Raw genomic sequence first — 15,000 nt, 5'->3', positions numbered from 1 at the left:
GGGAGGTGTGCTGGACCCGCCTCCCGTCTGCATGACCCATAAATGTGCGGTCTGTGCAACTACGATCGGTCCGCTACAATCCTACCAAATAAAGCAGAGAGTGCACATGACAAGGGACGTTCAGTGTAACAGGGGGGCCGAGACCAATCATTCTAGTATGAAGACCACATCGTATATTTTATAAATATCGAAGGGATGGAAAAAAAAAGAATGAATAAAATTTAAACGAATGAATATGTTTTACTTATATACAGTATGATAGGATTCTGAGCAACAGAGAAAGAACTTCAGTAAAACAAAACAAAGACATTCCAGATAAAAGGTATCCATTAATAGGGGTCCGAAAAAATACATTCAGTCTGCGTCTTTCTAATTAGAGCCCCCCTTTACATCAGAGTCCCCCCTTACATCAGGGTCCCCATTAGAGCCCCCCTTTACATCAGAGCCCCCCTTACATCAGGGTCCCCATTAGAGCCCCCCTTTACATCAGAGTCCCCCCTTACATAAGGGTCCCCATTAGAGCCCCCCTTTACATCAGAGTCCCCCCTTACATCAGGGTCCCCATTAGAGCCCCCCTTTACATCAGAGCCCCCCTTACATAAGGGTCCCCATTAGAGCCCCCCTTTACATCAGAGTCCCCCCTTACATCAGGGTCCCCATTAGAGCCTCCCTTTACATCAGAGTCCCCCCTTACATCAGGGTCCCCATCACAGTCCCATACTTTATATCAGAGCTGCATCATCAGGCCCCCCCCCCTTACATCAGAGTCCTCATTAAAGTCCCACTTGAGTCTTCCTCAGAGTTCTCCTTACACCAGTGTTCCCATCAAAGTCCCCCCCTTACATCAGGGCCCACATCTGAGTCACTCCTTACATCAGTGTTCCCTTCAGAGTCACTCCTTACATCAGGGTCCCCATCACAGCCCCATCCCTTATATCAGAGCCTTCATCAGGCTCTCCCCTTTACACCAGTGTTTCCATCAGATCACTCCCTACATCAGAGTCCTCATCAGGGACCCCCTTACATCAGGGCCCTATCAGAGTTCCCCCTTACATCAGGGTCCTCATCACTGTCTCATCCTTTATATCAGATCCTTCATCAGGCTCCCCCCCTTAAATCAGTGTTGCCATCAGAGCATCCCTTACATCAGAGTCCTCATCAGAGTCCCCCCTTATACCAGAGTCATCATCAGGGACCCCCTTACATCAGGGTCCCCACCAGAGTTCTCCCACCCCTTACATCAGGGTCCCCATCAAAGTCCCCCTTGGGTCCTCCTCAGAGTTCTCCTTACATTAGTGTCCCCACTTACATCAGGGTGCCAATTAGAATCACTCTTAAATCAGAATGCCTATCTGAGTCCCCCTTACATCAGAGTCCCCCTTACATCAGGGTCCACATCAAAGTCCCTCTTACAACAGAGTCCCTCTTCAGAGTCACTTCTTACATCAAAGTCCCCCCTTACATCAGGCTCCATATCAAAGTCCCCCCTTACACCAGCAGGGGCGGATCCAGGGGGGGGGGGGGGCAACAGGGCAATTGCCCCCTCCGAGAAATTCATGATTGGCAGGCCAGTCAGTGAATGAGTGAGCGGGCGGGAGCCGGAGGATGAGTGTGCGGGTTAACGAGTGGGCGGGCCAGTCAGCGGGGGTCGGCAGATGAGTGAGGGGGGGTTGACAGGTGAGTCTGCGGGCGTTCAGGAGCAGCAGGACAGACATCGAGAGAGGGGGCGGTCCGGTCCGCAGGTGAGCGGAGAAACTGGCCAGTCCAGAGATGTTGCTTGTGACATCATCTGGGATGGACAAGAAGAGAGGAGGAGGAGGGGCCACCGGGGGGAGCAGTAGCAGCGTGACATGAGAGAGAACTTACTACAGAGGCTGCCTGCGCTACTCTGCATATGAAGAAAACAAGTAAACGCTGTGCCCTTATTTTACCTTATGAGCGCTGAATGTGCCCTGATGTGCCTGAATTTATCCCATGTGCCCTGATTGTACCCCATGTGCCCTGAATGTACCCCTTGTGCCCTGATGTACCCTGATGTGCCCTGAAGTACCCTGATGTACCCCATGTGCCCTGATGTGCCCTGATGTGCCCTGAAGTACCCTGATGTACCCCATGTGCCTGATGTGCCCTGATGTACCCTGATGTGCCCTGAAGTACCCTGATGTACCCCATGTGCCTGATGTGCCCTGAATGTACCCTGATGTACCCCATGTGCCTGATGTGCCCTGAATGTGCCCTGATGTGCCCTGAATTTATCACATGTGCCCTGATTGTACCCCATGTGCCCTGAATGTGCCCTGAATGTACCCCACGTGCCTGATGTGCCCTGAATGTGCCCTGATGTGCCCTGAATTTATCACATGTGCCCTGATTGTACCCCATGTGCCCTGAATGTGCCCTGAATGTACCCCATGTGCCTGATGTGCCCTGATGTACCCCATGTGCCCTGAATGTACCCCATGTGCCTGATGTGCCCTGATGTACCCCATGTGCCCTGAATGTGCCCTGATGTACCCCATGTGCCCTGAATGTGCCCTGATGTACCCCATGTGCCCTGAATGTGCCCTGATGTACCCCATGTGCCTGATGTGCCCTGAATGTGCCCTGATGTGCCCTGATGTACCCCATGTGCCCTGATGTACCCCATGTGCCTGATGTGCCCTGAATGTGCCCCATGTGCAAGTGACAATCAACAACATGTGGCAGGTGACGTGGCAAGTGACAATCAGCATCTGGCGGCAGGCAAGTGACAATCCGCAGCTTGTGGCAGGGACGTGGCAAGTGATAAGCTGCATCTGAAGGCAGGTCTACGTAAAAAGTGACACACTTGGGGCTCCCACTGATTCTGCATTATGGTGAGTTGAACCATTTAATTTTATGTTAAATGTAATAATAGAAATAATGCGCTTCAATCATCCTGACACCATAACAACCATGGTGCCATGATGATGAAAGCGCCAACACCAGCCATTACCCCGATAAATTGCCCACAAAAAAACATATTTTCTGGCAGTGCCCCTCCCGAGACTAGACTCTGGATCCGCCCCTGTACACCAGAGTCCCCTTTACATCAGAGTCCCCCTTACATCAAGGTCCACAGCGGGATCCTTCCTTACTTTACCCTTGCAGCATGTAACAGCACAGCTGGAGCCAGAAGTTGGGAGTGTGGCTGTAGCAGCAAGCAAAGGCAGAGCAGGTCTGGACAGAAGCTCCGCCCTCCAATGAATGCTGGGGCAAGCACATGATTGGTTGCTAAGACACTGGTAGTCCTAGCAACCAGTGATAGGGAAGATGAGAGTGCAGAATGGGGGGGGGGGGGGTGTGTGCTGGAGACTAGGGGGTGCAGAACTCTGCTCTCCTGAAGTGAGACCTGTGTGAAAGCACAGTGGGCCCACACTGAGGATACGCCACCAGCTGCGGGGCAGATAGAAATCTTGCAGCAGGACAGATTTGGACCCCAGGTCGTAGTTTGAAGACCCCCTGGCCTAAAAGAATAACTGAATGGTAGTTGAAGTAGGAGAAGGTCAACCTCTATATTACAGTCCAACATTCTTGATATTAGTACAGCAACGAGGATGAAGTCCCCAGACAGCAGACGCTCCCAAAACTTTTATTTTTTTAAAGCTGAACTCTAGCCAAAAACAACAAGATTTAAAGGAATAGCGCTAAAAAATATAACATAACAAAACCAGCTATGCAATATCTGCAATAGCCAACTTCAATCCAAGGATTGTCCCTGCAGTACTTCTTTTCTGCCTCTAGATGTCCTCAGTCTAGTGGCCAGCATCATTCTACCTGTAATTGGACAGTGAAGGAGAGGCAGCACAGGGATGAGCTCATCTCTATGTCACTCTGCTCTCCCCTCCTATCAGCATGCTTTTAGTCACATGTTGGCTTCTTGTGCTGCTTCTTCCTCTTGAACATCAGCCCTGCTGTACAGGGACTGCATGAGACTGATACATACCAGGTCAAATTCAGATAGTTTCACAGCTTGCATTGAAAAAAAAATAAAATAAAAATTAAAGATGTATTAATGATTACAGATGTGTTTTTTTTATATCTGCCTTGAGTTTATCTGTAATGTTCTGTGATGAATAATGTTGAGGAAAGGAGATGTAGACATGTGGTTCTACTAGAGACTGCGATCTGTAGGGGGTTCTATCAGTCTGAGCAGAGAATAGTAAATCTGGACAGGTTATCGGAAGTCAGCAGAGAGATCAGGACATAATCAATATATAAAACAGTTCTTACTCTGCGTACAGTACAGCCCCGTCCATCCAGGCGTACATTTGCATTCCCCGTCGTATGTGCTGCACTCGGCATCATTGTGACAGTTACATGTGTGGATACAGTCTGGACCCCAGAGACCGGGAGGACATTCTGCCGGGAAAAAAAAAAAAAAGAACATAAAACAAGAAAAAAAAAAAAAATATTAGCCCATTTACAACCACTGGTTTCATTGGTGGCCTCCCTCAGAAATACTAAATGGTGGGCTAAACCTGGCTTCAGTATTTTCGGAGTTACTGAAAGAAAACTTGGAGGCAACAGATAAAAGACAGAGGTTCTCCTCAATTAGTTACGCAACCACATGTAATAAAAGGGGCTAGTGACATGTATGGAGCTAATATGGTCATATTTGGACAATGTCAACGCTGGTGACATATAGACCCAAAATGGCAAGATTTGGAAAATGGCAACACTGGTGACATGATTGACCTAATGTGGCCATACTCGGAAAATGTCAATGCTGGGGATATGATTGAACTAATAAGGCCATATTTGGACAATGTCAATGCCAGTGACATGATTGACCCAATAAGGCCATATTTGGACAATGTCAACACTGGTGACATGATTGACCCGATATGTCCATATTCGGAAAACGCAATGCTGGTGACATGATTGACCCAATATGGCCACACTCGGACAATGTCAATGCTGGTGATATAATTGACCTAATATGGCCATATTTGGACAATGTCAACGCTGGTGACATGACTGACCCAATATGGCCACACTCGGACAATGTCAATGCTGGTGATATAATTGACCTAATATGGCCATATTTGGACAATGTCAACGCTGGTGACATGACTGACCCAATATGGCCACACTCGGACAATGTCAATGCTGGTGACATGATTGACCGAATATGGCAATACTTGGACAATGTCAATTCTGGTGACATGATTGAGCTAATATAGCCACATTTGGACAATGCCAGCGCTGGTGACATAGACCCAATATGGCCATACTTGGACAATGCCAATGCCAATGCCGGTGACATGATTGACCCAATAAGGCCATGCTCGGAAAATGTAAATGCTGGTGATATGATTGACCTAATATGGCCATATTTGCACAATGTCAACGCTGATGACATGATTGAGCCAATATGACCATATTCGGACAATGTCAATGCTGGTGATATGATTGACCTAATATGGCCATACTCGGACAATGGCAATGCTGGTGATATGATTGACCTAATATGGCCATATTTGGACAGTGCCAACGCTGGTGACATAATTGACCCAATATGGCCATATTTGACCAATGCCAACGCTGGTGATATAATTGACCCAATTTTGCCATATTTGACCAATGCCAACGCTGGTGACATGATTGATCTAATATGGCCATACTCCGACAATGTCAATGCTGGTGATTAGGACATGATTGACCTAATATGGCCATATCTGGACAATGTCAATGCTGGTGACATAACTGACCTAATATGGACCCATGGACATATTTGGTCAATGAAAGCTACAGGGCAGGGAATTCCATGGCTGCAGCTGATCGGGCTGGTGAGCTGCGACCATGTGACAGTTTTCCCCATGCTTGGCCCAAACATTAGCTCATCCCTAATATCTACTCCATCCAAAATTAAAAAAAACGTTTTGGCTTTATATACATTGTATCTGCTTTATACATTTCTTGTGTTAAACAATTGACAATTAACAAATTACCAACATGTGACATGATTGACCCAATAAGGCCATATTTGGACAATGTCAACACTGGTGACATGATTGACCCGATATGTCCATATTCGGAAAACTCAATGCTGGTGACATGATTGACCCAATATGGCCACACTTGGACAATGTCAATGCTGGTGACATGATTGACCCAATATGGCCACACTCGGACAATGTCAATTCTGGTGATATGATTGACCCAATATGGCCACACTCGGACAATGTCAATGCTGATGACATGATTGAGCTAATATAGCCACATTTGGACAATGCTAGCGCTGGTGACATAGACCCAATATGGCCATACTTGGACAATGCCAATGCCAATGCCGGTGACATGATTGACCCAATAAGGCCATATTTGGACAATGTCAACACTGGTGACATGATTGACCCAATATGGCCATGCTCGGAAAATGTAAATGCTGGTGATATGATTGACCTAATATGGCCATATTTGCACAATGTCAACGCTGATGACATGATTGACCCAATATGGCCATATTCAGACAATGTCAATGCTGGTGACATGTTTGACCCAATATGGCCATACTCGGACAGTGTCAATGCTGGTGATATGATTGACCTAATATGGCCATATTTGGACAATGTCAACGCTGAGGACGTGATTGACCCAATATGGCCATATTCAGACAATGTCAATGCTGGTGACATGATTGACCCAATATGGCCACACTCAGACAATGTCAATGCTGGTGACATGATTGACCTAATATGGCCATATTTGGACAGTGCCAACGCTGGTGATATAATTGACCCAATATGGCCATATTTGACCAATGCCAACGCTGGTGACATAATTGACCCAATTTTGCCATATTTGACCAATGCCAACGCTGGTGACATGATTGATCTAATATGGCCATGCTCCGACAATGTCAATGCTGGTGATTAGGACATGATTGACCTAATATGGCCATATCTGGACAATGTCAATGCTGGTGACATAACTGACCTAATATGGACCCATGGACATATTTGGTCAATGCCCCTGTTCAAATATAGCTATGTAGCCATACTATGTAAATAATGTCACCAGCATCCCCAGTAGCCCTTCGTTTCGTGCAGCTGCAGGGCAGGAAATTACATGGCTGCAACTGATCAGGCTGGTGAGCTGCGACCATGTGACAGTTTTCCCCAAGTTTGGCCCAAACATTAGCTCATCCCTAATATCTACTCCATCCAAAATTAAAAAAAATGTTTTGGCTTTATATACATTGTATCTGCTTTATACATTTCTTGTGTTAAACAATTGACAATTAAGAAATTAACAATGTCAACTCTGGTGACATAATTGACCCAATTAGGCCATATTTGGACAATGTCAATGCTGGTGACATGATTGACCCAATAAGGCCCCATGGACATATTTGGTCAATGACACTGTTCAAGTATGGCCATGCAGCCATATTATGTACATTTATATACATTGTATCTGCTTTATAGATTTCTCATGTTCAATAATTGACAATTGACTATAGTTAGCAATACGTGGACGGGATCATGTGATCTCTTGTGTACTTTTGTTTAGGCCATTCTTGATACTTCAGTGTAAGAACATGAATTGCTCCTCTAACATGGGACATATTCATTGTTATATGGCCCCATACGAGTGTGTTTACCGTCAGAGCAGTCGCTGCCAATCCAGCCAGGGTAGCACTGACACGAGCCATCAATGGGGTTACAGGTGGAGTTGTTGCTGCATATACAGAATTCTGAACAGCCTTTTCCATACCTCCCGCTCGGGCACACTGCAGTATAAAGAAGAAAATTCACACTTAGGTATCCAAGGCAATTTTTGGAAAGGTAGATAATACTTTATATTATTGGTGTATTTTCCAAAACTGTACTGGTGGTATGCCAGTGGGGTGTCTGGGTGATGTGTGGTCTGCTTCTGTGAACCAAGGAACTTGGTGAAAGTAATATTTGAATCTGAAGGTTAAAGAGCATTAGAGTCAAAAATAAGGTTTTATTCCAAACATACAATACACTATATTGTCAAAAGTATTGGGGCCCCTGCCTTTACACGCACGTGAACTTTAATGCCATCCCAGTCTTAGTCCGTAGGGTTCAATATAGAGTTGGTCCACCCTTTGCAGCTATAACAGCTTAAACTCCTCTGCGAAGGCCGTCCACAAGGTTTAGGAGTGTGTCTATGGGAATGTTTGACCATTCTTCCAGAAGCACATTTGTGAGGTCAGGCACTGTTGGACGACAAAGCCTGGCTCGTAGTCTCCACTCTAATTCATCTCAAAGAGGTTCTATCGGGCTGAGGTCAGGACCCTGTGCAGGCCAGTCAAGTTCCTCCACCCCAAACTCGGGGTTGGGCTTGGCCCCTTAGTTCCAATGAAGGGAACTCTTAAGGGGTCAGCATACCAAGACATTTTGGACAATTTCATGCTCCCAACTTTGTGGGAACAGTTTGGGGATGGCCCCTTCATGTTCCAACATGACTGCGCACCAGTGCACAAAGCAAGGTCCATAAAGACATGGATGAGCAAGTTTAGGATGGCCTGACCTCAACCCAATAGAACACCTATGGGATGAATTAGAGCGGAGACTGCGGGTCAGGCATTCTTGTCCATATCAGTGCCCGACCTCACAGATGCGCTTCTGGAAGAATGGTCAAACATTCCCATAGACACACTCCTAAACCTTGTGGACAGCCTTCCCAGAAGAGTTGAAGCTGTTATAGCTGCAAAGGGTGGGCCAACTCAATATTTAACCCTGGGATGCCATTAAAGTTCATGTAAAGGCAGGCGTCCTAATACTTTTGGTAATATAGTGTAGTTTCTGCACACCTGAGGGACCTCATTTCTCACAACTGGACTTAAGCCTAGGTTCACATTGGAGCGATTTGTCAAGCGAATTGAGAGATGAAATCGCAGGACAAGTCTCAGCCTATTGGAGGCAATGGCACTGTTCTAATCGGTCTACGGACTAAGACTGGGATGCCATTAAAGTTAATGCGCGTGTAAAGGCAGGCATCCTAACACTTTTGGTAATATAGTGTAAGTGCTACAGCCAACGAGTTTCAAGGACCACACATTGTCCCCTTCATCAGGGTCTAAAATATATGGAACTAGCTGATATGGACTTAAAACTATTTTATTTAGATAGGACGGGTGAATATTATAAAAATGAATGTCCTCCCAAAGATACTCTTTTTATGCAGATGATACCAATACCTCTACCCAGGGGATTCTTCACCCAACTTAATAGCCTGTTGACTAGGTTTGTGTGGAATAAGTGCAGACCACGAATTGCCCTGAGAATGCTGCGGAGCCCAAAAATGAGGGGTGGTCTGTGAATCCCAGATGTCCAGAGGTATTATAGGGCCATAGTTCTCCAACGGATCCTGAACTGGCGTTTCCATACTCATTCTAAGTTATGGGTGTCCTTGGAAAAGTGTATGGTGGGCAGAAACCTGTCTTATGCCCTGTGGCTGGCCTGGGAACACAGGGGACTATCAGATGGCACCTCTCCCCTGATGACCCATGCTCTTTGAGTCTGGGATCGTATTAACCAGTTGTGGGATCTGGTTCCCCCTGTGTCCCCATTGTCTCCACTTGGGGGGCTTCTGTGGCCCCCCCCCCCCCGGTGAACAAATGTCTTTTTTTGGATCGTGGGCAGATGATGACAATGCCAGTTGTGGTAAATTCATGGAGAACAGTAAGCTGCTGGCCTTTGAGGTTCTAAAGGCCTGGCGTGGCGACTTTTCTATGGACTTCTGGCGTTACAGACAGCTCCATCATTTCATTGCACAGCATGGCCGCGCTATTAGAGACATGTCCTCGCTTACGCCTTTTGAACATCTCTTTATAGCTGAAGAACCTATACCTCATATGATATCCAAACTGTATGAATTATTGGGTTCCGTCACTCCTGACACTAAGCCTTTATTTGTCCAGGCATGGGAACGTGACCTGGGACTTGAGTTTTCTGAAGCTCAGCTGACTCATTTGTACCAGATTACTCATTTTAGCTCTCTAGATTCCAAAATGCAAGAAACAAACTATAAGCTTCTATCACGCTGGTAGAGAGTGCCTGCTAATCTGTCCCAAATCTATCCCTCCACACCTGACCTATGCTGGTGAGGCTGCGACCATAAAGGTACATTGTTGCATCTGTGGTGGGAATGCCCTGTGAAGAACATCAAAGCTCAGATACAAGATATTCTTGGCCTAGACATTCCCTTGTCCCCGATACATTTTCTCCGCCATGTCCCTCTGCTGAATAGTCAGTATAAGAAAAGTTTATTGCCCCGTATTTTGAATGCGGCAAAGAGCTTGCTTCCAATCTGTTGGAAACGCGCACAAATTCCCAGTAGAGAGGAGTGGATACGAGGGGTAAATAGGATCAGGGACGCAGAGCACTGGATAGCAACCTGCAAGGGCACACGCGACAACTGCGCAAAATGGATAACCTGACCTAATATTTTGCCACGGTAGGCAAGGTCACCTCACTTGAGGACGATCCCACTCCTTCATTTCAGTATTTAGGTACCTGAGTAGGCCACTCCTGCGATGGCGGTCTGTTGGGGGAGGTTTGATGGAGGCCGTTTGGCCCCCCTTCCTCGGCGGCAAGGCCTACAGGATCGCATTGTTATTCAGCATAGTATTCAAACCTGAACGGCCTTTGGCGGTCTGGGATAGGTCCCGAAACCTACTTGTTCAACTGTTTATCATGTTCTAGGTCTGTGTTTATGCCTTTAAGATTGTCGCCATCTCCTAATGGAGTATACAGTGGAACCTCGGATTGCGAATAACGTGGTTTAGGAGCGTTTTGCAATACAAGCTATTTTAAAAATAAACCCTGACTCGCTTTGAAAGCGTTGTCTCACAAGATGAGCAGGATTCAAGCCTTTGGGGTGTGCAGTACCGCATTTGGCCAGAGGTGCAGGGGCGCCCCGGTGATGCTCGGAGACACTTGGAGACACTCCGTCACCGAGTGGTCTCCGAGCATCTCCGAGTGTTTCCAAGTGTCTCCGGCGCCCCCGCACCTGTGGCCACATGCGGTACTACATTATCTGAGTTTCCATTATTTCCTATGGGGAAACTCGCTTTGATATACGAGCGCTTTGGATTACAAGCGTTCTTCTGGGACGAATTATGCTCGTAATCCAAGGTATTACTATACCTTTAAAGCAAGTAGCTGTGTTATGTGTGTTTGCATATATTGTACATGTCTTTCTATCTTTCTCTACATGTTGAAGAATGCCTATTGAGACATGTTACTTTGTTTTGTTTTGTATTAATAAAGATTATAAATAAAAAGTTCCCTCAATACAGAGTCTAAATAATAGTTTTGAGTCTAAACCAGCTTATTCCATATATTTTAAGTCCTGATGAAGGGAATGATGTGTGGTCTCCGAAATGCGTCGGCTGTAGCACCTATTATATGGTTGGAATAAAACCTTATTTTGGACTCAGTGTGGCTCTTCGATCTTCAGATTCGAATATTACTTTCACATTCTGAGGTTTTTAGGGAGAATCACCCTCTATATGTCCAGTTTACTGATTGAGGGTTTTTCAGATGTTTTATAACAGAAGGTAAGGCCCCTTTCACACGGGATGGATCCGTGTTGATCCGCCCCGTGTTTATCTGCTGCTCAGCGGGGATCGCTCCGTTTTCCCCAGCTGAGCAGGCAGATGACAGGGCGGGACCCGCACACTGTGCAGGGACCGCCCTGTCAGATCTCCGCTCTCCCCTATGGGGGATCGGAGGAACACGGACCGTCTGTCCGTGTTCCTCCGATCCGCTCTGCAGACGGATAGAAAAATAGGAGTTTCTTCCGTCCGCAGAATCAGACGAGAGCGGAGCCGGACAACATCGGGTGTTAGCGGATGTACATCCGCTGACACCCGCTATCCCATAGGGATGCATGTATGTCCGTATTTCATCCGAAAACGGATGGATGAAATACGGACATACTGTCCGCATGTGTGAAAGGGGCCTAAGGGAAAGTAGACATGTGCAATTTGTTTAGTTCCGAATTTGTCAAATTAGTCAAAAAATTGAATTTTGACAAATTAGTTAATTCCGAAATTTAGAATTTCTGAAATTTTCTGAAATTTTGAATTTTCGAATGCAAAAGAATGAAAATCCGAAAACTAGAAAATCTGAAATAACAACTAATAATAACTATTAAATTATAGGTATTGGATCTTTCTTTCAAATTTGTCTGTTAGTGAACATAACGAGTACGAATTTATCTGAAGTTACAAATTATCTGAAATAACGAATGCTGCATCTAAACGAATGGAACGTAACGATCTAATAATAAAAAATAACAATAATAATAATAATAATAATAATAATAATAATAATAATAAAACCTTTTTATTTTAATTATTAATTTTCTCCATTCCATTTATTTACATGCGGCATTCGTTATTTTGGATAATTCGTAACTTCGGATAAATTTGTATTTGTTACGTTCACAAACAGCCATATTTGAAAGGAACTTCCAATACCTATAATTTAATAGTTAGTTATTATTAGTTTGTATTTCGAATTTTACTGATTTTCTTTTTTTTCAGATTTTCGAATTTCCAGAAATTTGAAAACTGAAAATTCAAAAATGAAAAATTCGAAAAATTTAAAATGCGAAAAATTGAAAATTTGAAAAATTTGAAAATTCGGATATTTGAAAATTCGGAAATGTGAAAATCCGGAAATGTGAAAATTCGGAAATTTGAAAATACGGAAATCCGAAAATTTGGATTTTCAAATTTCCGAAAAAAAACAAATGAAATGAAAACAAAAACGAACAAATTATTTATTATTAATTTGTTCCATTCCATTTGTTTAGATGCGGCATTCGTTATTTTGGATAATTCGTAACTTGAGATAAATTTGTATTCGATACGTTTACTAACAGCCAAATTTGAAAGGAAATTCCAATACCTATAATTTAATAGTTACTTATTATTAGTTAGTTATTATTTAGAATTTTATTGATTTTCTTTTTTTTGTCAGATTTTCAAATTTCCGAAAATTTGAAAATTTGAAAATCCAAAATTCAAAAAATTGAAAATTCCAAAAATTTGAAAATTTGGAAATTTGAAATTCTGTAAATTTGAAAATCCGGAAATGTGAAAATCCGTAAATTCGGAATTCCGAAAATTCGGATTTTCAAATTTTCGAATTTCCGAAAAAAGCAAAAAAAGACGAATGAAACGAAGATGAAAACGAACACATTTTTTGTCAGTGCACATGTCTAAGGGAAACTCTTTTTTATTTTTTATTTTAATGTTTTGATCTTTTTCTTTTCATAAATAAATAAATAAAACCCATTGGTTGTGGAATACCACAAAAAGAAAGCTCCATCTGTCTCAAAACAAAAAACAAAAAAAACAATATAAACTTATTTGGGTACAGTGTTGCATGACAGAGTAATTGTCAGTCAAAGCGTCACTGCAATGAAAACTGACAAATGGTCTGGACAGGGAGGGGGTGTAACTGGTACTTGAATAGTTAAGCAGAAACCCAAATCCCACGTTCCTGCCAGAAGCGCTATGAGGTTGAACTTTGGTCAACGGCACATTATGTATAAACCACAATCTCCAAGGTTATATGCATTGCCTGTTTCCCTATACCAGTGATGAGATTCATGTTCAAACAGCGAATAGCACTTTGTAAAGATTGAAATCCTCACAAAGACAACGGCAGATAAAGAATATAATATGTATCCGGTTATTCACAGTTATCCAACCACAACTGTATTCATACTATCTGAACTCTGAGCGGGAGGAGAGCACATCGAAGGCTTTTCTCAGAAAACCTCTTCAGAGCACCACGCTTGGTGTTACCACATAAATAGTATAGGTGAAGGTTCATATTATATTCAGTCGATTGAATAATGGCTCAGAGTATCACTCTGGGAACAGCTACTCAATGCTTTTGTGAATATTGGTTCTTAATGCTACATTAGATCCACCTTATTTGAATAAGATGGTCATCAGTACCAGGGTTGATAAAGAGTAGCACATCCAATGCCGATTTATTGCCCTTCACCACACCACAGGATAGTCCGTGTACCCATCACAACATGTGTGATTTTGTGAACATTCTTTTTTATATATTCTTTATTTATGAAAAGTCTATTCACTGGAAACAGTACACAGACTCCTGGAGGAGAGAATATTCTTATAGATATACAGTATCTCACAAAACTGAGTACACCCCTCACATTTTTTGGAACTTTTTTCTTCTATCTTTTCATGTGACAACACTGAAGAAATGACACTTGGCTACAATGTAAAGTAGTGAGTGTACAGCTTGTATAACAGTGTAAATTTGCTGTCCCCTCAAAATAACTCAACACACAGCCATTAATGTTTAAACCGCTGGCAACAAAAGTGAGTACACCCCTAAGTGAAAATGTCCAAATTGGGCCCAAAGTGTCCAATATTTTGTGTGGCCACCATTATTTTCCAGCACTGCCTTAACCCTCTTGGGCATGGAGGTCACCAGAGCTTCACAGGTTGTCACTAGAGTCCTCTTCCCCTCCTCCATGATGACATCACAGAGCTGGTGGATGTTGGAGACCTTGCGCTCCTCCACCTTCCATTTGAGGATGTCCCACAGATGCTCAATAGGGTTTAGGTCTGGAGACATGCTTGGCCAGTCCATCACCTTTACCCTCAGCTTCTTTAGCAAGGCAGTGGTTGTCTTGGAGGTGTGTTTGGGGCCGTTATGTTGGAATACTGCCCTGCGGTCCAGTCTCTGAAGGGAGGGGATCATGCTCTGCTTCAGTATATCACAGTACATGTTGGCATTCATGGTTCCCTCAATGAACTGTAGCTCCCCAGTGCCGGCAGCACTCATGCAGCCCCAGACCATGACACCCCCACCACCATTCTTGACTGTAGACAACACACACTTGTCTTTATACTCCTCACCTGGTTGCCCCCACACACGCTTGTCACCATCTGAACCAAATAAGTTTATCTTGGTCTCATCAGACCACAGGACATGGTTCCAGTAATCC

General features: G+C 44.1%; 1 protein-coding gene across 5 annotated transcripts in view; it reads right to left on the bottom strand.

Moving 5' to 3' along the window:
• Window positions 1-15,000, bottom strand: part of MEGF11 (multiple EGF like domains 11) — an 838,162-nt gene that overhangs the window by 139,764 nt on the left and 683,398 nt on the right. For all 5 annotated transcript variants that reach the window (XM_073618306.1, XM_073618307.1, XM_073618309.1 and 2 more), the window contains exons 16-17: window positions 7,628-7,756; window positions 4,252-4,380 (exon numbers count right to left, since the gene is read on the bottom strand). In XM_073618306.1, coding sequence (XP_073474407.1) covers window positions 4,252-4,380; window positions 7,628-7,756 — 258 coding nt within the window. The remainder of the gene's footprint in view (window positions 1-4,251; window positions 4,381-7,627; window positions 7,757-15,000) is intronic.

Source organism: Aquarana catesbeiana, linkage group LG03, assembly GCF_042186555.1.
Source record: "Aquarana catesbeiana isolate 2022-GZ linkage group LG03, ASM4218655v1, whole genome shotgun sequence".
Classification (NCBI taxonomy): domain Eukaryota; kingdom Metazoa; phylum Chordata; class Amphibia; order Anura; family Ranidae; genus Aquarana; species Aquarana catesbeiana.
This window is presented reverse-complemented; position numbering and strand designations above follow the sequence as displayed.